Genomic DNA, 21,419 nt, shown 5'->3' on the forward strand with positions numbered 1-21,419 from the left:
AATAAATCGTGGGACGGGTAAACACCATGACCACAACACAACCAAAGTACTTAAGGGAACTTCCAATTTTCTGACTAAAAGAAGTAAGCATTTTAGGCTCTACACGTGATTATAATAGGGAACCCGGAGGTTCTCTTCTCCTATAAATATAAGCATGCAGCTGGACCAAAGTCATACACAACATATCTGTATATCTTTGCTCTCTCTCCACCCCACAGTTTTTCTATCTCAAATTGAGAAGCGAAAAGCTGATTGAAATGGGCTCCAAAATAACAGTGACGACAACAATAATCAATGAGTAGATAACATATAACAACATCTTACCATATACATTATACATTATTCCGAAATGCAAGCTTATATGAAAAATTTATCTAACACTACTGTAAACAGCTCCAAATAAACCAAAGGATACCTAAACAATGAAAACGAAATAACAAAAATAGTATCTTTAGATGTAAAGCCTTTTCTATTTGCTTTTATTGTACTTTTCTTTTCTCAGATTATCAGTAGAATACAATAACATCAAACAAACAAACAAAAACTCACCCCTAGAACACAACTGATCTGAGAGATAAATCACTTGAAAGACCAACAATAACAATATGCAAAACCTGCAACCAAAATCAATGACAACCCAATTAGATGCACATATTAGCAGCCTTGTGTTGAGACAAAAAAAAAATAAAAAAATAAAAAAATCGTGCATACATCTCTGTTGCTTTGAATGTCCAGCAAATGAGGATAATTGCTATTCAAAATTTTGGTTGGCTTTGACAAAATTCAAACGTCAAGCAGGAGGGATATTCAAAGATTTTTTTTCTTTGAGTTTTGACAAGTACCTATGTACGAAGTCATGGGTTCGAGTCACCATGAGGGTAGGAGTGAAATCATTTAATCCTCTTTTTAAAAAAGTGAAAAAAAAAAAAAAAGTACAAAAATGACGTCAAGGATTCATGTTCTGCTAGCTTTGACTATTCAAGTGTTGGTTAGGTGCTTGACCGATTCAAATATAAAGATAACAAGTGATAAAGATAAACTTATCATTCAAATTCAAATAAAAAATTGGAATGGGTTATCAGCTACCCGGCTACACTTATCCAACTACTGCTATATAAGGAGGCTGGGGGCAGACGCAAAAGGGGGAGGAACTGTGAGCTAGAGAGCAGAAGCAACAAAAGGAAAAAAAAAATAGAGAGAGCAGAGGGAAAAAAAAACCCAGGAGCAGAGAAAGAAGAGGAAGGGAAGAAGAGAAGAATAATTCGAAGCTAAGAAGAGACCACGAGAAGCTCCAAACATAGAGCAGTGGGTATAATTTCTTCTATATGCTGTCAATTATCATTTTCACTCAAGTGTTCTCTTTTTGTTCTACATTATATGATTACAGAAAGGTAAATAGGTGATCATGTAAGACTATGAGCACTCCAAACAAGAAGTTGATGGTCTATCACTCTATCTCTATCCTCTCTCCAAGAGTCCCTCGTTGCTGTCATCCTCACAAATCTCACCAACGGCTTCCGGGCAAGACACAAAGTCGACATCAAGCCCTCATTCACAGCCGTGATGTCACTCCATACTGCACTTGCTTTCGATGCCTATACTGCGGTGCGTCCTGCATATAGGTGGCGGAAGCAAGCTTCCGGTGCGTCCTGCGTATAGGTGGCGGAAGCAAGCTTCAAGTTCAAGGGGGTTCACCATACTTGTTTTTGATGCCTGTATTGCGGTGCGTCCTGCATATGGGTGGCAAAAATGAGTATGTCAGGTGAATGCTTGGTGGCTGCCAGTTCACGTCAAGTACGGTCCTGCAAAGTTCCCGAGTTCACAACAGTGGGGAAGCTGCTTCAAGATGATCCCCGTGCAGAGTTTCAACGCCAAGTATATCTCCACCTGCATCAAAGTTATCATCAAAATGTTGCCCTGATAGTAAAGTGGTCATCTCTCTGTCAAAGGGTGCCTACCTCCAGCCACGAGTCTGCAGAACGCTCGGTTTAGCTCACTTTCAATCACAAACCAGTAGTGTGTTCTACTTGGCTCACCTGCGATCACAAAACTGCAGAAACCACAAAGCGGACGAATTATGGGAGTTGTCTCATACTTACAGCAAGCACATAAATGCAGAAGCATGCAAGAGTTGCTAGATCAAATTCAAGTGGTTGATGCAGCAAATTGTACAGGGAATGCAGTCATGGCAGCATTGGAGAATCATTGTGCTACCTTCTTCTAGGCTTCCTCAGTACGCGTGAAGGATTGAACTCATGCAATCAATCCTAAGACAATCTGAAGGTCACCTGACTGGCCGGAATGAAGCCCGAATGTTTTCTGCAAAATGTAAAACGAGTCAAAGAGATGTGAATCTTCTCCAAAGAAAGTAATAGTCGTACTCTTGTGGTCAGATTCTCTTACCTCGAAGTCACAAGCACCAAAATGCTGGGATGGTTATGTTTTCTTCAAAAGATGTGGTACCTGCAACAGTTTTGATGAGAACTAATCAACACACATAAATCCCATATGCAACTAAAAGTGCGGTGCTGCTGTAACTTTTGTCCGAGAACTAAAGGGGAAGAGATTCAGGATATATATATATATTCAAGTTAATCATTGTCAAAAGAATCAAACAACAAATGGCTTTGGAGAATCAGTTTAATTATGCTTTGTGACCATAAAGCGGTGGGAACTGATCAAGACAACAATTGCATATTCATAAATGTCAAACCATTAACTAAAGACAAAAGCTTTGCAATTAAACAAATGAGCAGCAAGTCTCTCTTAATTAGCAAAGTTCAGCTGCATGTTTCCTTGTCAATCAAAAGAGAATGATGCAAAGAATTAATGAGGCACATGATAATCAAACCTTGACAGTCAAAGCAATTGAAGCGGTGGCATACCGATCAGTACACATCAAGACAAAAAAGTTTCATGTACAATTAAGCATAACGGTCAACATGCAATTCATCAAGTGTGCAGCAAATTTGTGGGTGAAATTCAAACAACAAAGGTCAGGCGGTGGTGTTGTCTACAAACATAAACAATTGATTTAAAGTTCCTTGGTGGCAGCTAGTTACCTCGAGGAGAAGCCACGACTCGAGATGCCTGCACAAAAAAGAAGTCTCAATTAGATATCGGGGCTCATGTGAGATGGTAGCTACAAGACAAATGCAATCACCAGTTACCCAGTAAAATTCACAGCAGAGACAAAAGGGGGAAGAACAGGGAGGCCCCAAATTTGCGATATAGAGAGTCGATAAATTGAAGAGATTTGCTTCTAAAAAATTATCTCTTTGAGTCAAAGAAACCTTACCCAATGCGCGTTCTTGATGGGGAATGCAAAATCAAAGTGAAGGGTGCTCTTATTTATACAGAACGGGAGACCCAGACTCCCTCTCCAAATTGAACTATAAGAACCAAGCTTCATCTTGAATGTCATCTCTATCACAATCTGATCACGCCAAGGTGTTATCCTTCGAAAGAGATGGAACTTATCAAGTCTGCCTACAGAGTCTCTTTGGGTTTCAGTTTTGTGCGAGATGTGAAGTGTGCTCAAATGGGCTGAATCAATCTATGCGCCGCAGGTTGTTCTTTTGGGCTCTGTTAAAACACTTGTCCACAAGTTTCGAAGCTCTACAAGACCCACTCCAAGTCAGAAATTCGGGCCTCGCTGAATTATTCATCGACGAGTAAACAAAAGGCGGCACAAAGCCCATTTCAAATTTCAGGGCCCATTATGAAGCTCGGCACATTCGGGTGCCCATTTCAAATTAGTGGACACTCTACTAAAATTGAGACAATGTTCTCTCGACGAGTTCGAAATACATACCCGTTGAGTAAAAATTGGTACAAAACCAGAAATACAAATTAGAATGAACTACATTGGTTTGATCCTTTCACAGGGTATGTAGGCAGTCTAGCTACCCACTAGATGCAACCGCAACTCCAAACAGAATCCCTGACCCCACCAGTCAAATTCAACCAGTCCCAAATGAATCACTGACTCCAGTCAAATTCTCCCAGCACCACAAAAATCAAATTCATTCCCAAATCACAAAAATAAAGTCCAAACCAAATTCAAGGGCTTTAAACACTTTCCCAAACACAAATTCAAAATAAATGGGTCATCTACCCATTTAAATCTCAAAAGTCGGAACTACATGTGGTTTGATTCCGCAAAGGGTATGTAGGCAATCTAGAAACAAACTAATCTAGATACAACTGCGTCCTAAACACAAAATCGAATCCCTGGTCCACTTAAACCAAATTCGTCCCAAACACTACTCTCATTCCAAAATCAAAGCCCTCCAATGAGTCATTCACTCATTGGAACTCTTGAACTACGAGTGGCTTGATCCCTCTCCAAGGGTACGTAGGCAACCCATTCAAATATCCGGATGCAACTGCAAAAACAAACAAACACACATCCCATCAATTGGTTTCTTCATAAATGGAATCAAATGGTGTTTCCCTGTAACAAGTGATTGTAATTAAGAGACACATTCTGTCTTGAATGGGTCGAACCCGAAATAATAAAAACTCTATTCACTAAATGAATACGAGTGAAATTATGTTGGGTGACATTTACGTTCACTGTGTGCAATTTTCTCCCAACACCTTGTAATTCAAGCATTTCAGTAGAATTAAATCAATCACTTCACATAATTTCATAGAAAGACTGAAGTAATTCCAAGTATCTATCTTTATTCTCTATTGTTAATCAATAGATCAGTGACCAAGTACAAATTCTCTTCGTCCCTCTTTTTTTTTTTTTTTTTTCCCCGACTCCTCTCCTTTTCTCTTCGTCCGCAGAACCCAAATGATTTTGCCCTCTGAAAACCCAAAAGTCACTATTATGCAAACTATAATAGGAAATCAATTATACACGATCGCTCACTGAATCAAATATGCTTAAACTTGTTGTGCCAGATAACCCAATTGTATAAAATTAGCAGAAATTAAAGAGCAAAAGTACCTAATTGAAATCAAGACTGAAACTTTAGCATAGAATCCAATCCAAATTACGAACCCATAAACTAAATGAGAAGAATCAACGAAATCTACTTACAGGAGACTTGTCTTTTGTAATACCCCGAAAATCCAAATTAAATTCCATGGATTTTTAGAAATGATTTCACGATAGTAGGAGCGAGTACGAAGCTTGGAAAAGTTGTGGAATTAGTTCGAACGATTTTATTTTCGAAAACGAACGTTATTTAGGGGCTCATGGAAATTGACTTTTTATACGTATGGAATTTGGGAAAACTTCCTTCATGAAAGTTGTAGAGCTCGTCGATACGATCTCGTACATATATGGAACGCAATATTCGGAGTTCGTATGAATAAGATATGAATATTTGAAAATTGAGATTTTTCTATAAATAGCAGAAAAATCAGAATTTTTCATTAAGGACGAAAAAATCTCATTTTTGCTGAACAGTCCCCCAGCTCTCTCCGTTCTCTCTCTTCCTTCGACCCTCAGACCCGACGGGTCTTAGTCGACCCGACCCGGCCGAAAACGGCGCCTCCGGCCTCCTCCGTCCCCGGACCCGGGCTCCCCTGAGATCGCCGGCACACGACGAGCCTCCCTCTGGTGTCGCTTTGCTCCGCCGCTGCCCCGAAAGCTGGATCGAAGGAGCCACAGTTCCGATCGGTGACCCGACCGGAAAACCAATTTTCCGGCATCCCCTCGGCCGATCCTTCCCATTTTCGTGATCTCCTCCTCATGCTGATCATCCCCATGTAAGCCTTTCATCACGATTTTGTGTATAGAACGCTAGATCATGGTTTGACTTTTTCAACGTCCCAGATTCAATCTGATCAAATCAGACGCACCAGATTAATCCAAACTTCAAAGCTTGATCTAGGACGATCTAGGCCAAACCAGACTTAGCTCCAGGTATGGAAGTCGATCACCCTTTCATTTTGAACCAGTTTGTAGTTGGTCACTTTGCCATCGGAGGTGGTTGACCGGCGTTGACCGCCGCGTTGACCGCCCACTGACCACCGCTTGTGGCGGCGTATCAGACCATATTTCGAGTTTTCATTATCTAGGCGATGATCTATGCATCCATACGAGCGTTTTGATATATAACTTGGTCATGTTAGAAAAAGTTGATAAATAGTGGATTTACGTTTTTACGTTACTATTTACGGTTTTTACGTTTTATCTTCGGTTTACGATCTGCGAAGATCAGACCATCGGTTTTACTTCAAATTTTAATATGTTGATCGTATGACTGTCCCGGTGACTTTGTGAGGTCACGGGCGAAGATCTGACCGTTGGATCTTCGTATAATTGAGAAATAGTGATTCGGAAGGCGATTCGTGAGAATCCGACCGTCGGATTTTCATATAATTTTGTGGAGATGTTAGTAAGGGCGATTCAGGAAGATCTGACCGTTGGATCTTCGTGATAATTTTGGAGGATGATCCTAAAGGCGATCCGTGAGGATCCGACCGTTGGATCGTCATTAAATTCAGATCCGACCGTTGGATCATCGTTTAATTTGAATCTGAGCGTTGGATCGTCGTTTAATTACATTTATGAGTTGTTGGCTAAGTTAAGATCATTATTGGATTAGGTTATCGACGGATTGATTTGGCGGACAATTCGGGAAAATTGTTGTTTTAGCTGTTAAGAAGACGCAGTTGAATTAGAGGTGAGTAAACCTCACGTGGTTCATATTACGAACTGAATAAATTTAATTACTTTATTTTTGTCGTAATTGTGTGAAAATATTTATGGAATAAATATTTGTTTTAAATCATATGGACTTGATCAACTACGGTCCATAGGTAAGTAAAATGATTTTATTATACAAATGAATTTCACGGTTTTTTTTTATGTTTGAACTATAGTTGGTATTAGTGGTCATCCCTGAGCGGATGATTACGTATATATATAGTTACGTGGAATATATATATTGGTTGACGTGTGATTGGTGTGATGAAATAATTGAGAATGAATTGGATATTATTCAAGCTATTAATCTCGCATTTAATTGTTGAATAATGAAATGTTGATCATGTGGTGTGAAAGCTATTTTATATGCCCAATTGTGAATATGTGGAAATTATTTTAAGAAATAAAGATTTGTCTTGAAATAATATGTCTCTTTATGTGGGTGTACATATACATATATACGATCTATAAATCATAAAGATTGTATTTTGTGATTTTGATTATGTCTGAGAAGTACAATTGTGAAGCCGGGTGTTATCTACTACCCCGTGCTTAAGTGAATTACTGGTAAATGTGTTTTGGTGTTATGTGGAAGTTAGCCTTGGGCCCTAGTCCCTACAGATAGTGCACTATTATACTCTTAGGAAGGTTGCTTACTTTGAGTATACATACTTGGGTATAGTACGTTGGACCCTGGTATGCTGCGGCTTACCCATGCTTTGGTATTATGGACCCTAGCATGTGGTTTCCCGTGCTTTGGTATTATGGACCCTAGCACGTGGATTTATGAATTGTTACCAATCAACCTGGCTTTCCCGTGTTTTGGTATTATGGACCCTAACACGTGGATTTATGATTTGTTACTAGTTAATCCGAAAATTCACTAAAAAGAAAAGTGTACTTATATTATTTTGATCAAATATCTATTTGTGATATATTGTTAATATGTGAAGGTGTTAGTGAAAAGAGAATCAAGCATGCTTTGCTATAATGTTATTTCACATATTAATGTTGAAATATTTGTTGGTTGTGATCAGTCAAATGTTGAGTTTTAAAAGAGAGTATCGAGAATATACTTGCTTTTATGTTTATGTGATTTTTGGAGTTACCGTGTGACTGTGTTGATTGTTTACTTGAGTTATAATAAATATAATTGAATAAATCAACAGTTCTTTCTTGTTTACTCATACGGGCTGTCAAAAGCTCACCGGGTTTTGTGTTGTTGCAACTCCCGGTACACTATTCAAATTGTGTAGCGGGTAGTCTTACAGGTCAGGAGAATCAGGGCAGTGATCGTGCGGTTTAGAGTATTAGTATTAGATTTATAGCATTTGTTTTGTGAGGAGAATTGTGCTCTCTTGAGCTTTATAATTTGTTTTGGTGAGAGTGTACTGTAATAAGTAGCTTGAGGATTTGGTTTATGTAATTATTGAGAGGTGTAATGTGCAGTTGATTTTGAGAAAAAAATTCTGAGATTATAAACAGGGTATTTGAGGTTCATGCTTCGAATATAAATTACTTAAATTCAGAATTCGGGGTGTGACATCTTTTGGACCTCAACAGTGATCGCAGGCCTGAAAACTCTTCTCTGCAAATGCCGTAACCTTAATCAGTTTTCCCATGTAGTTAATTGAAATGAGAAAGGGATCAATTGGGTTAAGCAGTGATGGATGAAAATCAAAGACGATTGAAGATCGAAGACCTGTTCGCGCTCTCTCTCACTCTTTGATCCCTCTCGCTCCCACTCCCCCTTTCTTCGGAATAGAGACACGATAGCAACAGTCGGAGGGGTAAATAGCAGCCAGAGGCCAAGGATAAAATGCTCTCTCTCTCTCTTCGGGCAAAGCAAAGAAACTCCTCGATCGTTTTTTTTTTTTTGACTTTGTCAAGGGGAACCCAAAGGCTTCCTAGGCCCAAAGACACTAAGCCACTTGCAGTGGTTCCTCGATCGTTCTTGATTTCTCTTTGATTGTTCTCTCTTCGTGGAGCAAGGAAACAGAGCCACGCGGAAAGCATCGGACGCCAATGAAGACGTACACCTGTCGGGGCAATCAGTTAAAAAACCAAAGAGAATGCAGGGGCAAAACGGGCAGGTCACTGTATTACTGTTCATTGAACAGTACCATTCTCATTTTACTTTTATATATATATATATATATAATAATTAGGTTAGGACTTCGGTTTTTAATCCTAGCTTTGTCTGGTTCCCTAGTTACTTTAGAGCATCATTCTATGGTGACATCATTTAGGTTGCTGCTTAATATTGATATAGCCCACAGATGGTGAGTCATGATCTGATGTTCTCTACATTTTACAATTAATGGATTGACACCCATTTTCTTTCAAAAAAATAATTTGTTTTATTTTATTCCTTTGTAAAAAAAAAAAAAATGAGAGTTATCAATCCATTAATTGCAAAAATGTAGGTAACAACATATCATGACCCACCCTCTACGGGCTACGTCAAATTTGAGCCATGTAAGGTGCTAAAGCAACCTAATGTAATTACCCTAACGTCACAACACATAAGACAATGTTAAGGTCACCCTAAAGTAACCTAATGTAAATTACCTACCCTCACATCACAAAGTCACCAAGAAGACAATGTTAGGGTTTAAGACCGTGTCCACCCTAAGTTCCTAACTCATTCAAAAAAAAAAAAAAAACCCTAGGGCCACCCAACGCGGAAGGGGTCCATTTTATTTTATTTTTAGTTAGTCGGTTACAATTTATAGATATTAGATTTTTGAAATCTAAAATCAACTTCTTTGGTTTTACAAATGAAGACAATGTGTTTCATTTTGTCATTCCATAAAAACATCAATGTGACTTAATTAGGAGATTAATGCATCAGCCTTATTTAGTAGATTATAAATAATAGATTTAGAATTTTTATATTCAAATGACAACTTTACAAGTAATAGTTCGCTTTGTACAAATGAGGAACTGAGGACGTGATACATTGTATGGTTATATTTCTATATTCCACTGCATTGATGTGTTTGCCTCAATAGTAGATTATAATTTATATTTAGACTGGTGGCCTTTCTGTAAATTTTTGATATTTCTTATGTCATCGGCCCTAGACTCGGTCCATCAAGGACCAATAGAACCCCGAAGGAGCCATCACATAAGGTGCAAAAAACAACATCGCCACTGACCTTTCTTCTATCGTGACTTGAACCACCATTGATGTCTATGCTCAATAGTAATGGCTAATCCTGATCCTCTGGTCTCCACTAACCAAATCCAATATGGGTAGACCGGTATAACTTTTACAACAAACCCCCGCCACTCTGACACAATCCGAACACCAGAACAGAACCACCTTAGCCTTAAGAAAGGAAAACCCACTAAAGCTAGGACCCAACAACTAAACTTTCGGTCTTTTTTTCTTTCCTAACCTTCAGTGGGTTTTCCTTTCTTAATTACCCGACTTAACTATTGTTTAATTGTCTTTTTTTCTTTTGCATTAAGAAAAGAATAGCAGTAATAAGTCAATGGGAAAATCTCACAAACAGTATCTGACATATCGGCCACTAATAACTTTCGTACCTCAAGTTCAAAAAATATCAGATTGGTACCTGAACTTCTGACCCCGACCCAATATCAATACCTGGGAACAGTAAAATCGTTAACGGAGTTAATTTTTGAAGGATAAATCTGTCATTTCACTGTTCATCATCTCCAAAACTCTCCCCTCTCTCTGCAATACCAGATTTCTTCTTCTTCTTCTTCTTCATACCTCATCACCACTATCAACCAACCTTTCACTTCTTCAATAGCCACCGTCCCATCCACCACCAACTCCTCTCACCTCTCACCTCTCCTTTGGTCGATTTGGGTTTGTGTGTGTGAGGTATGAAGAAGATAATGAAAAATCTGGGTTTGCAGAGAAAGAGGGGAGAGTTTTGGAGATGATGAACAGTGAAATGACAGATTTACCCTTCAAAAATTAACTCCGTTAACGATTTTACTGTTCCCAGGTATTGATATTGGGTCGGGGTCAGAAGTTCAGGTACCAATCTGATATTTTTTGAACTTGAGGTACGAAAGTTATTAGTGGCTTGAAGTTCAGGTACTGTTTGTGAGTTTTTCCCTAAGTCAATAAAAAATGACAGTGATGATTATATGGGCATCAGGTGACTAAAAATTTTTGTTCTCTCCACCGCTGAATTTAATTTAAAGTGTTTTAATGTCAACACTTAAAATTTATTTTTTTAATCTCAACCCTTGTTATTAAATTTAAAGATTGATGACCACGAAATCCTTGATCACCAGAGTGTAAAACTAAGAACATTACTCTAAAATTCTATTATCAAATCCCAGCTCCCCCGTTGTGGAGCAATCTAATCTATGATTTATGTTCATCGTGATATTCTTGGCTTATTATTAAAAGAAGTTTCTAGACTGAATACTCTAGGAGTTGAATGGACTGAAAAGATGATGAGTTTGAGTTTGTTCTAAACTAGAAAAACAAAATCACTTTGCCTTTCAGTCTCTGAGGACTGGTCCTTTTTCTTTTGAATCAAAGTATTCAGTAGGACACTTCTCAGATTCCCCCATCTAGAAACAAAATAAACACGAGCTACAACCCTAACAGAAGATCAAGATCAAGGGAAAACCTTGTACCCAATCAAATTAGCAAAACTTATAAGTGGAAGAACTAGAGTCTCCCCTCCATACCAATTACCTTTACAGCTATTCCACATACACTGATACACATATTTCAGACAATACAACTAGCCTCACAACTTATTGCCACAGATTACAAAGAATATTACAACCATAATTGTTAAAATTCTTAATTAACCAACCAAAATTACCGTCGGTAACCCATAGCTACCACCGGGATCCTAACCTTGTGCCCCCGGCTACCTTTCAACAGAACCTCTCCAAAACTGTAGGTTCCAGTCAAACGTCGAGCCGTGAGACTCACAGAGAACTTTCGAGAAGCACCAGGTTTCAGAGTCATTGCTGGAGGGCTGACACTAATGGCAATTGCTGGAGCCATTCTGGCTGTGATCACATAGGTTTCTTCTTGAGCAACATTTGTCACTGTGCGAGTAACTGTACGACTTCCTACAAGATGAGCTACTGTGATTGACGGAGAGTTGAAATTTGATGGGTGGCCCATGGTGTAATTGCAGGGGGAGTTTGTGTATTTCTTTATCTCATGGGCATCAATACCAGGTGTTGTACACAAGAAGCCCACGTAATCCTCAAAACCTAAAATTCAAACAATTGAGATTTCATTAGATGAGGTGCCCGATATGTGTTTCATCCAGCAGGAAATATCTGCATTACAATATAATTTTCCTCCTATTTCCTGTTAAAGACATCAAACTCTTTTCTTTTTTCTTTTCAAAAAAATCAAATCAAATTAAATAAGAAGATTCTTAATCCTTTGTTAAAAAGGAAAGTGGGAAGGAAGGTTGGGACTTCTTCCTATACTTATCCTCTCACATTTCTTAGAGATCCATTTCTTCAAGTTATTTGGGGACTAATTTTAGATTTTTAGTTTAATAGAAAACCATTTACGAAGTGAAAAAGAATACATACCCACGTCAAAGATTAGTCCAGGATCTAGAGCAGCCCTTGGATCAACATGGCCACTACCATAATCAAAAGGAGTAGCACTCACAAACTTAATGCCTTGTGTTTCGGAAGTCTGTTGTGCCTGGAGAGGCCTTCCAGCCCGGTCTATAGTTGTTGATGTTGTCATCAAGGATGACTTGATGGCAGCAGGGCTCCAATGAGGGTGCTTCTGCTTTATAAGAGCAGCTATTCCTGCTATATGCGGTGCAGCCATACTTGTTCCAGAAATCATGGCAAATCCCTCCCCTGGTCAAAAAAGAAAATAACCTCTTTATATGTCAGAAATTGCATTTGTAGAAGCAGAACTATAATTGCCTTAAGATTTTATTTATCTGAGAAGGAAGAGAATAGGCAATTACTGATATTTTCCCTTAATTTCTAAGGATAATCCTACTACATCTCGAAACCCCAAAAACTTATATATAATAGGTTCGTTTTGAATGGTATAGATTCTACAGAATAACTGCAGTTTGGGACTAAAGTTTGATAAACAATTATTGGCAGTAAATATCAGGGGAAAGAACATGCAAAGTGCTTTGATTCGATCCTTACCAACATAATCAGGCTCATCAGTTCCATTAGGGGACCAGGCAGCCCAAATCAGAGAACCAGGAGCTAGAATATCTGGTTTGAGAAGATCCGCATCTTGGAAGCTGAAATCTTTAATATTGGGTCCTCGAGCAGAGAATATTGCCACCTGGGGTGCTGATTTGTGGAGTATAGGCATCAAACCATCCCCAATGCTACCTATAGCTTTGAAACTCTTAACTCGACCAGTCCAATCTCTTGATGTGGAGATGTTGTAGTAATCTATAAGATCCTGAAAAACAAAAGGGCATGTGAGAATATACATAAAGAAAAGAAGACAGGAAAAAGAGATAAGATTTAAAGGTAGTTCAAATAAATCAAAACATTAGCACCATAGCAGTTATCAGACAGGACTGAGCTCATAATCAACTATGACATGACAAGACCAAGCTCATATGCAACTAAGAAAAGAGATCAAGTAAATTTGCATGACTATCTCTCACATTTCCCTATTTTGCTGTTGGTGCTGTCAACTTCTTTTGACACATTATGAGGTTATGATATGATTTGGCTATAGCAATTGCCATAATCTAATCACATTTACTGTGGAGAATATTAACATATCAAATTTTAGAAAACTTTGAATGGATTACCATTGACTTCTTAACATCAGTGATTACAATCCCAGGAATTCCAGAAGGAACAGGATCAAATTTGGTTCCTGGGGAAACATTTTCCACAGCAAGAACAAAGCCAATTGCACCAAGACTTTTAGCTGTTTCCGAGACTTTCTTGATTGATGCAGAGCCAGCAACAAAATTGAACGAATAGCCACAAAGAAGAATATTCCCCGCAACCAAGTTCTTGTTTAAAACTTCTGGTCTCTGGCAGTCTGAGGGGCTATACTTCACTACTGAAGAATCCAAAAGCACATCATTTGCAGCAATCAGTGTGTACGTTCGATTTGGATGTGTAGATGCTGCAAGGCAAGGGGAGTAGTTCAGCTTTTAAAGGCAGAAAAGTAGAAAAAGAACATAACTATTGACAATTTAAATATTATTTAATGTATAGGAAAAAATACATGAGAACTGCTGCAAGTTGAAGTGGTCTCAAGAGAGTAAAACCATTGAATCTATGTGGTGCCATTACACAACTCCTCTTGTCCCTCTCTAAAGTTTCTTTTCCAACATGATATCCAAGCAAAATATGCTTCTGAGACCTAATCAAGATCATGTCACGGTCTCAAGCTGAGGGTCTCAAGCCTCAGCTTGAGATATCAATGGAAAACAAGAACTCCATATTATACTCTATGACTAGTACAAATTCGTCCATAATTGTGTTCAGTGGACTGAGATATCCAAGTTTTTCTGAAAGCTATCAAATAGACTTGAGATTCTATTTCAGGAAGCTAAGAGTTAACTATTCTCTAGCTTGACGGAGTGCTGGTGATACAAATTGATTATTATGGTAGCTTCAATTATGGTTAATTTAGAGAGCTGACTACTTCAAAATCAATTTCTGAATTGGTATCTCACATGAATAGGAGAACTCCTTAGAATTGAATATGAATACAATTATCTTCTTCTCCCTTTCCAGAATTTCTTCTTTCAAAAGTTATAAAACCAGTGAGTAGACATGATGTTATGCCCGCTTATGGTTTCTAGGTCAACCAAATTACCTTGTTAAGTAATCATGTTTTGCTATGCTACTTCATCTTAATGGCTGAAAATTAACAATACAGGACAAGATAAAACTGAGGGTGTGTTTCACATGTTATTGGCAACGCCAAAAGCATATCCTAATTCTAAGGGAGCTTAGTGTTATATTTTGGCCAATTGTATAACAGTTGGCTGAAGTATTGTTATTGGCAATGACAAAAGCATTGGAGTGCTTTCTGAAGAACATATGTACTTTTCCAGGAAGTGCTTCCAAGTATTTGCGTAAGTGCTAATGAAAAAATCACATATGCTAAATTGCTAATAAAAGAATTGCTACTGAAAAAACTTTACCACATACACACGCTCACCCAAACAAATACTTACGTGACAACCCAAGTCCAGGTAATATTTTTCCATTCCCAAGCGTGAAATGGTTTTTGTATCTCCGGTCATCTATGGCAGCAGCAACAGAAGCTATCCAAGGGCTATAAGAAACCAAAGTTTTTGGAAAAGGTCCTCCATTTCCAGCTGCCTGTGCAACAAATACACCCGCTTTCACAGCTGAAAGAAGTGTGGCATCAAACGGGTTCAAATAAGTGGTCTTGGTGGTAGCTGGAGGACTGTTTGGCCCCACAGAAAGGCTCAGTATATCCACTCCATCATAAACAGCCTGTTAACAAAATTTTGTCAAACAAGAATCACCCTTCTATGACAAAGCAACCAAAAGTGATAATCCCAAAAGAATGTAAACTAGTTGGCAAAAAACATCTTATTATTTTATCTTGAATAAAATAATGCAGTAGTTCACATAAAATTAACTTCGTATCAAAAAATATGCAATCAACTAAATACCAAAATAATTTTCTATTTCTTTTTTAATCTGAATTCAAAAGAGTCAAATACAAAACAAAAACAGAGATGTGAATATATTTGTGCATAAGTAAATCACATAACACATTAAATGGGTTGCTAGAATTTTACAAAGTCAGCAGGAACATAATATCAGGGATAGATGAACCACTGAAATTGCAGAAGAAGCAATTTCAGAACATAAATGGGTATATCCTAATGCTCATGCACACACACCTATAGTTATCTACAGAAGAAGCAACACTACGAGTATTCACCCTTCTCATTTCTTTTTGGGTTTTGTCATGGTACCCTTGCATACCTGATCAATTGCGGCTACTACATCTGCTACAAACCCTCCAAAGAGCCTGTAAAGAGCTTTATATACAGCAATTCTGAACATAGGAAATTTATATGTCTCGGTTAAAGGGAAACAATAATATTTACTCCTCTAAATCAAAACATCAAGAGAGTTAATTTATCCCTCACCTGGCACGGGGAGCCATCCCACTTGCTTTGCCAAATTCATGGCCATGCATTCTGACAGGAATTCCATTGTTTCCAGCTGCAATAGCTGCAGTGTGACTATAAGACAGAGAAATAAAAGAAAGGGAGACAAAGCATCAGACAGAATAAATCTGAATCGACATTAGGAGAAAGGGGGAAAGGAAAAAAAGATTTGAAGATTTGTGTTACAAAAAAAAAAAAAAAACAATTTAAAGTTTATCAATTGCAACTAATGGACATGAGAAACTCTTGTGGGTGTCATAGCGGTTTAATCACTGCAGCAGAGAACCCCAAAAGTTCCATTTAGGATATTTAAGAACAAATTATATTTTTGTCAAGATTGTGTAGTGATTTGTGACACTATCCACATGCTCATATCCATTGATTTTAATACATATGTATGCATCATAAAAGAAGTCCTTGTTCTAAGCTTAGCAATTGGATTCCCCAACATCAATTCCATTCGGGGGATTTGTTTCAGCATATTTACGTGTAAAAGTTAATTTCATTTCTTTTGTAAATTCTTTTGTATATCTAAGAAACATGACATAAGCTAAACATCCAGTCAGAATGATATGAGCAAACACACAGTAGTATAGGTTCCTAGTGAAGAACATATAATAGAAGTATGGGGCCTAACCTTCCATGTCCATCACCATCCATAGGAGAGGCGAAATCAATAACTGGATTAAACACCCCAGCTGCTATTGCAGCTTTGGCGAAATGGTGGGCTCCAATAATCTTTCCGTTACAGAAGCTCTTCTTGGTGTCTGGGTCAACTTCACATGTACCTCTGTACTTGGGAACAGGCCCGTAAGGATCAGTACTGTGGCTTGCAAAGCTTGGATGATGAGGGTAAATCCCCGAGTCCACAAACCCTATCACAATATTTTCTCCAGCCCTATCAAAGCCACCTCCTGTTGGCCATACTCCAGTTGGAAGCCCTAAAAACTGTGGTGTGTGAGTTGTAAGCCTCCGGACCTTCCAATCTCTCTCCACGGATTTCACACCCGGAGCACGCATTAGTCTTTCTGCCTACTAATAAAAGGATCAGTGTAAGAAAATCCAAATTCAAGAAAACACATCAACATAGTGCGATTAAAAAGAAACATATAAAGAGGTTGTGTCCAAGGTTTCACCTGCTCGGGAGAAATATGAACTGCAAAGCCATTTATAAGATGCTGATAGCTGTAGAGTTTCTTGTAGGTCCCTTGCTCAAACAGCATTCCAAGAAGCATATCATGTTTATTCTCAAGGTGTCGAGCATAGGACGTGACTGATTCACTGAACAAAGACCAAATGAACAGGCAACAATGAGATATTAAATGTTATTGATCAGTCTATTTCTGCATTCAAAATCAAAGAGATACATCCTCTGGTAAAGTGAAGTATCTCACAAAATCTATCAAAGATGAAGTGCATTGCATAGACCATGAGATGATATTGAATTGCAATCTTTCCCAAACAAAGCAACTAGTTGCACATAAGCTTATATATATGATACCGTATGAAATGTTTATATCTCAATATGCTAGGATAAAACAGCTGAAACTAAGTACTACATGCCACCATGTAGGATGGGATGGGATAATGTTGCAATATTTTCTTAGGGATCTAGTAGGTCTACAAAAACAATGATCACCAAAATAAACACAAACCAGAGAAATGACAGGTCATGGAATAGAACTGCATTCCGACCTCTTTGGTCGTTTCATAAAATTAAATTTTTCTCTTTAATTTTTTGGATGAATTTGTCTATACATGTTTCCTATGATTTTATCATTATATAAATATAGAGAGGATTTGTAGAATTTCACATGATTTCAGACATGGTACAACCAAATTAGTTCTAGAAAGGGCTTCTTGTTGTTTCCCACGGCTTTTCTCACCAAAAATAAGAAATAAGAAAATCTTTTAGTACCTCTCCAACCATGTCATTATATTCAAACACTGAAATCCTGGATTTGGCCAGATTCTCGGTGGTATCAAGTCCTAGGTTATTATCCATAAATGCACTGATACCTCTGTTTTTGCTTCCAAACGAAGATATCAATAAGAACAAAGAAACTCTGTTCATGCTGAGTGGCCATGATTTAAATTAATTATGGCAAAACCAATGAGCCGAACAGTGTCAGCCCCTAAGTGCAATCAAAACCATTTGACTTTTTTGTCCCAATAGCTTCCTTGAATGAACTAAAGACAACCCAACTCTGTTTGCAAAATGGTTTTGACTTTTAAATTAACTACAGCAACAATTTGTGAATAGAAAAAGAGCCAACGTCAAGTCCTGAGTGCAAGCAAAACCATATAACCCAAGCTTGTTTGGATCATCAATATCCAGCTTCGCCGGGGTATATCCATGAATTTGTTTATTTGACATTTGCAAATGACCAGGTCAACCAAAAAAAAATTTATTTCCCAACAACATACAACTTATTCAGCAACACCCCATGATTTAACAAAGATACCTCACAAACCTAACACCGCACTGGGTCAATGTGCAAAATTAGTGACAATCTAATTTCAATGCTTCTTTAAACGGTCAAAGCATCCCAGGCTAGCTACCATTGGTTAACTAATATTCTTATCCAAGATATGAAACTTTTTGTACTTATGATATGGCTATGCATACAAATAAATACATGTTGCGTACGTATGCCGAATCAAGAAAGAAACAGTTATGCATATCCATAAATAGAAATATCAAGAAAAATGTGTGCAGATACCTAGTGGTGTCGATCTTTTCATCAGACTCCACAGCAGTGGCTTCAAAACCATCAACATCACCTCTATAACTTATAATAGGCTCTCCTTCGACAGTCACAATATAAACATCGGCTTTCCCAATAATGAAGAGGGAAAACAATACGAAAACGGCATACCAAAACTCCATAGCCCTCAGTTTTACCATTGAAGTATGCAACTTCAGCACTCCACAAGATCTGATTCATCATATTGCCAAAAGTCAATAGTTTGAAAATTATAATAACCACACTCGATTAATAAAAAAGCAATCATCATTAACTCCACCACCACGGTAATTAATCATGACCTATGCTCATTTTACACCATTTCCAGCTCAAAAAGTGGAAAATTTCCATTGGATTCTCGGAGATAGGAGTAAAAAAAAAAAAATGCCCATTGTTTCCGTGTTGAGAAGAGCAATAGAAATCCAAAATCTAAAGACGAGAAAAATTGACACGGAGAAGGAAATAGGATACAGATAGCTAGTAACAAAAGTCCAACACCACACATCCAGATTGCGCAAAAAAAAACAAAAAATTAATAATAATAATAATAACTAACAAGATCAGATACCAGAAGTAGCTAAACCAATAGAAAGCTAGACAGTGATTAGTGGAGTGAGCGAGCAAGTCTGTGAGTGGAAGAGATATAGCTCTAAGTAGCTTGAAGATCACAAAGAACCAGAAAAAAGGATTCCCTCAAATAAATAAAAAATAAAGTGGAGCTTCTTCCATTACTAAAAGCAAGAAAGAAAGAAAAAAAAAACTGAATCTAGTTAACCTGGAAGCGAAAAAGAGATGAAAGCAACTGCTGCTTTTGGTAGCAAACGAAGCAAAGAATAAATCGGCGGAATAAAGAAGATCGCATTTCATAATGAAAAGAAATTGAAGGGTTGCTCACTTGCAGAGAGATCCAGAAATGGCTGAGAGGCTAGATTTACATGAAGGCCGGAAATGAGAAAGGGAGGAGGAGGATCAGAATGTGGATGGCATTGGAGTGTATAGAGTCAAGTGTGAGAGAGAGAGAGAGAGAGAGAGAGAGAGAGAGTGAGATGGTTAGGGTTTTTATTAGGTGATTGATTTCAATTGGAGAGGAGGAGGGAGGAGAGTGACAGACAGGGAGCCGAAGATGATGGGAGAGAGAGAGAGAGAAGGACTTATTTATAAAAATTATTAAATTTTAGTGGTTTTTGGTAAATGAGGTTAATAAAAGTGAATTATGACCGATTTAGGGGGAAAATGGTGTGATTGATTAATGGAATTGATATTCGGTGGATTTTGTTTGGTTTGGACGTTTGGTTAATTAATGGTACGATTATTAGGGTGTGTCTGGTGTGAGAGAGAGAGAGAGAGAGAGAGAGAGAGAGAAACAGAGGCAAAAGTTTTCGGTTTTGCGTGGTAAGAGGAACATTCGCGCGCAAGGTGTCGGGGACCCGTGTCGAAATGACGAGAGTGCCCTCGCGATTTTGGTGAAGAACGGTGAAAGTGAAACCGGGAGATAAAAGGCTTTTGTTGTATTTCAGGTGGGAGATTCCCTTTTGTACTTATGTTTTTTTTTTTATTTAAGTTCAATTTATTTTATTTTATTTTTTTTAACGAAAAGTTTGGAGATAGAATGCTATCATATAACTCCGCGCTAGGATAGATTTACATCCTCGACCTTGAAGGACTGACGTGAGACACGTACCTATCTCCACAACCCTTAAGTATGGATTTCCGCATAAAATCCACAAATCGTGCAACTCAACCTAGGACTGTTGGCAGCGAGGATCAAACTTGGATTAGGGCTCAACCACAAGCACGCCAATACCAACTGAACGAACCCATGCCACGTTGGTAAGTTTACTATTATTTTTTCATCAAGAATAAAACTAAATTATATTTTTCTATGTTACTTTCTATTTTTCTTTTTACTGTGAGATTTCATTAATTCCAAGATTACAAAGGTACATATAATAAGGAAGAACCGATATAACCCTTAAATACAATGAAACTCACTTATTCAATAAGCCTAAATAGTACAACATATGTCACACTACAACGTATGTTGCACTATAGAGTATGTCGTTGCAACAATGATAGCTAAGAATAGGAATGCAAGTTGCACTACAGCGTATGTAGAGCAAATTGTCACCAGTTTTATGGACTATCATTCCAGTTTGTGTACTGTAATTGACTTAGCACTTAAGATTGTCGATTTAATTGCGTTATTGATCCACACTATGTTCGAATATTCGTTTACGGTGTATTAATGTACTGATATATCAAGTAGATTAGTTCGATACAGCGGTAGATTAGCTCGATACAGAAATGAACTAATTTTTTTGATATAACATATATAAACTAAATTTTTTATCAGAATAATTTATAACTCATCTCTCTTTTGGGGAACTTTCGGCCTTCTGTGGTCTACAAGTCAAAATCATGACTTTTTTCAAGGTCAAGAAAGGTGTATTTATATCTCGGAACTAAAGTTTAGTCAGACTCAAACATTCTTCCCCAAAAACCCATAGAGAAACATTCTTCCTGGAAACGTGTGCTTAATCAACAACTTTCATTTTTGCTATATGCCTATACATTCTAGTTCATTTCCACATTAACTGAATATCCTCTATGATATATCTTTCTACTAGCATTGTTAGTTGTACAGTTGGTGGAAATCTTGTAAGACCAATTTGACATTTATGGATGAAACAAAAGATACATTGTTTTTCTAGAAAAAAAAAAGAGTAGATTTTCTTAGAAGTCCTTTTAGGCAAGTCTACCGAATATATGTGGATGAGATCATTAAATTCTTTCAAGTGTAATTTAGATGGGTTATAAATTTAAACCAAGTGATAAGTTCTCTCAACAAGAAAAAAAGAA

The 21,419-nt window shown here is 37.7% G+C and overlaps 1 protein-coding gene and 2 long non-coding RNA genes across 5 annotated transcripts; 1 reads left to right on the top strand and 2 right to left on the bottom strand.

The window, feature by feature from the left end:
* Window positions 1–968: 968 nt before the first annotated feature.
* LOC133709995 (uncharacterized) lies at window positions 969–1,738 on the top strand. The gene is made up of 2 exons (XR_009846432.1): window positions 969–1,622; window positions 1,660–1,738. It is a non-coding gene; the product is annotated as an uncharacterized LOC133709995 (long non-coding RNA).
* On the bottom strand, window positions 1,278–3,528 carry LOC133709993 (uncharacterized). The gene is made up of 6 exons (XR_009846431.1): window positions 3,299–3,528; window positions 3,063–3,090; window positions 2,404–2,463; window positions 2,215–2,319; window positions 1,959–2,050; window positions 1,278–1,887 (listed from the first exon to the last, which is right to left on the bottom strand). It is a non-coding gene; the product is annotated as an uncharacterized LOC133709993 (long non-coding RNA).
* A 7,755-nt stretch (window positions 3,529–11,283) lies between these two features.
* Window positions 11,284–19,674, bottom strand: LOC133708259 (subtilisin-like protease SBT2.5). Of its 3 annotated transcripts, none has more exons than XM_062133720.1 (11): window positions 19,336–19,674; window positions 18,537–18,752; window positions 16,950–17,094; window positions 16,451–16,845; window positions 15,793–15,888; window positions 15,626–15,698; window positions 14,839–15,124; window positions 13,450–13,775; window positions 12,821–13,088; window positions 12,233–12,514; window positions 11,284–11,899 (listed from the first exon to the last, which is right to left on the bottom strand). In XM_062133720.1, exons 1-11 carry the CDS (start codon window positions 19,425–19,427, stop codon window positions 11,493–11,495), a joined length of 2,586 nt encoding a protein of 861 aa, XP_061989704.1. In that variant the 5' UTR covers window positions 19,428–19,674; the 3' UTR covers window positions 11,284–11,492. The 3 variants fall into 3 exon arrangements, with proteins under 3 accessions (XP_061989704.1, XP_061989705.1, XP_061989706.1); XM_062133721.1 differs by having other exon boundaries at window positions 19,456–19,673; XM_062133722.1 differs by lacking the exons at window positions 18,537–18,752; window positions 19,336–19,674 and having other exon boundaries at window positions 16,451–16,848; window positions 16,950–17,091.
* Between the last annotated feature and the right edge of the window lie 1,745 nt (window positions 19,675–21,419).

Source organism: Rosa rugosa, chromosome 5 (genome assembly GCF_958449725.1).
Source record: "Rosa rugosa chromosome 5, drRosRugo1.1, whole genome shotgun sequence".
In the NCBI taxonomy this organism is placed as follows: domain Eukaryota; kingdom Viridiplantae; phylum Streptophyta; class Magnoliopsida; order Rosales; family Rosaceae; genus Rosa; species Rosa rugosa.

Coding starts and splice junctions, on each gene's coding strand:
- LOC133708259 (XM_062133720.1), bottom strand. CDS start 19,427: ATGAAATGCGATCTTCTTTATTCCGCCGATTTATTCTTTGCTTCGTTT. Junction 15,125..15,625: donor TAGTAGCCGCAATTGATCAG/GTATGCAAGGGT, acceptor TTTTGTTAACAG/GCTGTTTATGATGGAGTGGA. Junction 13,089..13,449: donor CTGATGTTAAGAAGTCAATG/GTAATCCATTCA, acceptor TTTGTTTTTCAG/GATCTTATAGATTACTACAA.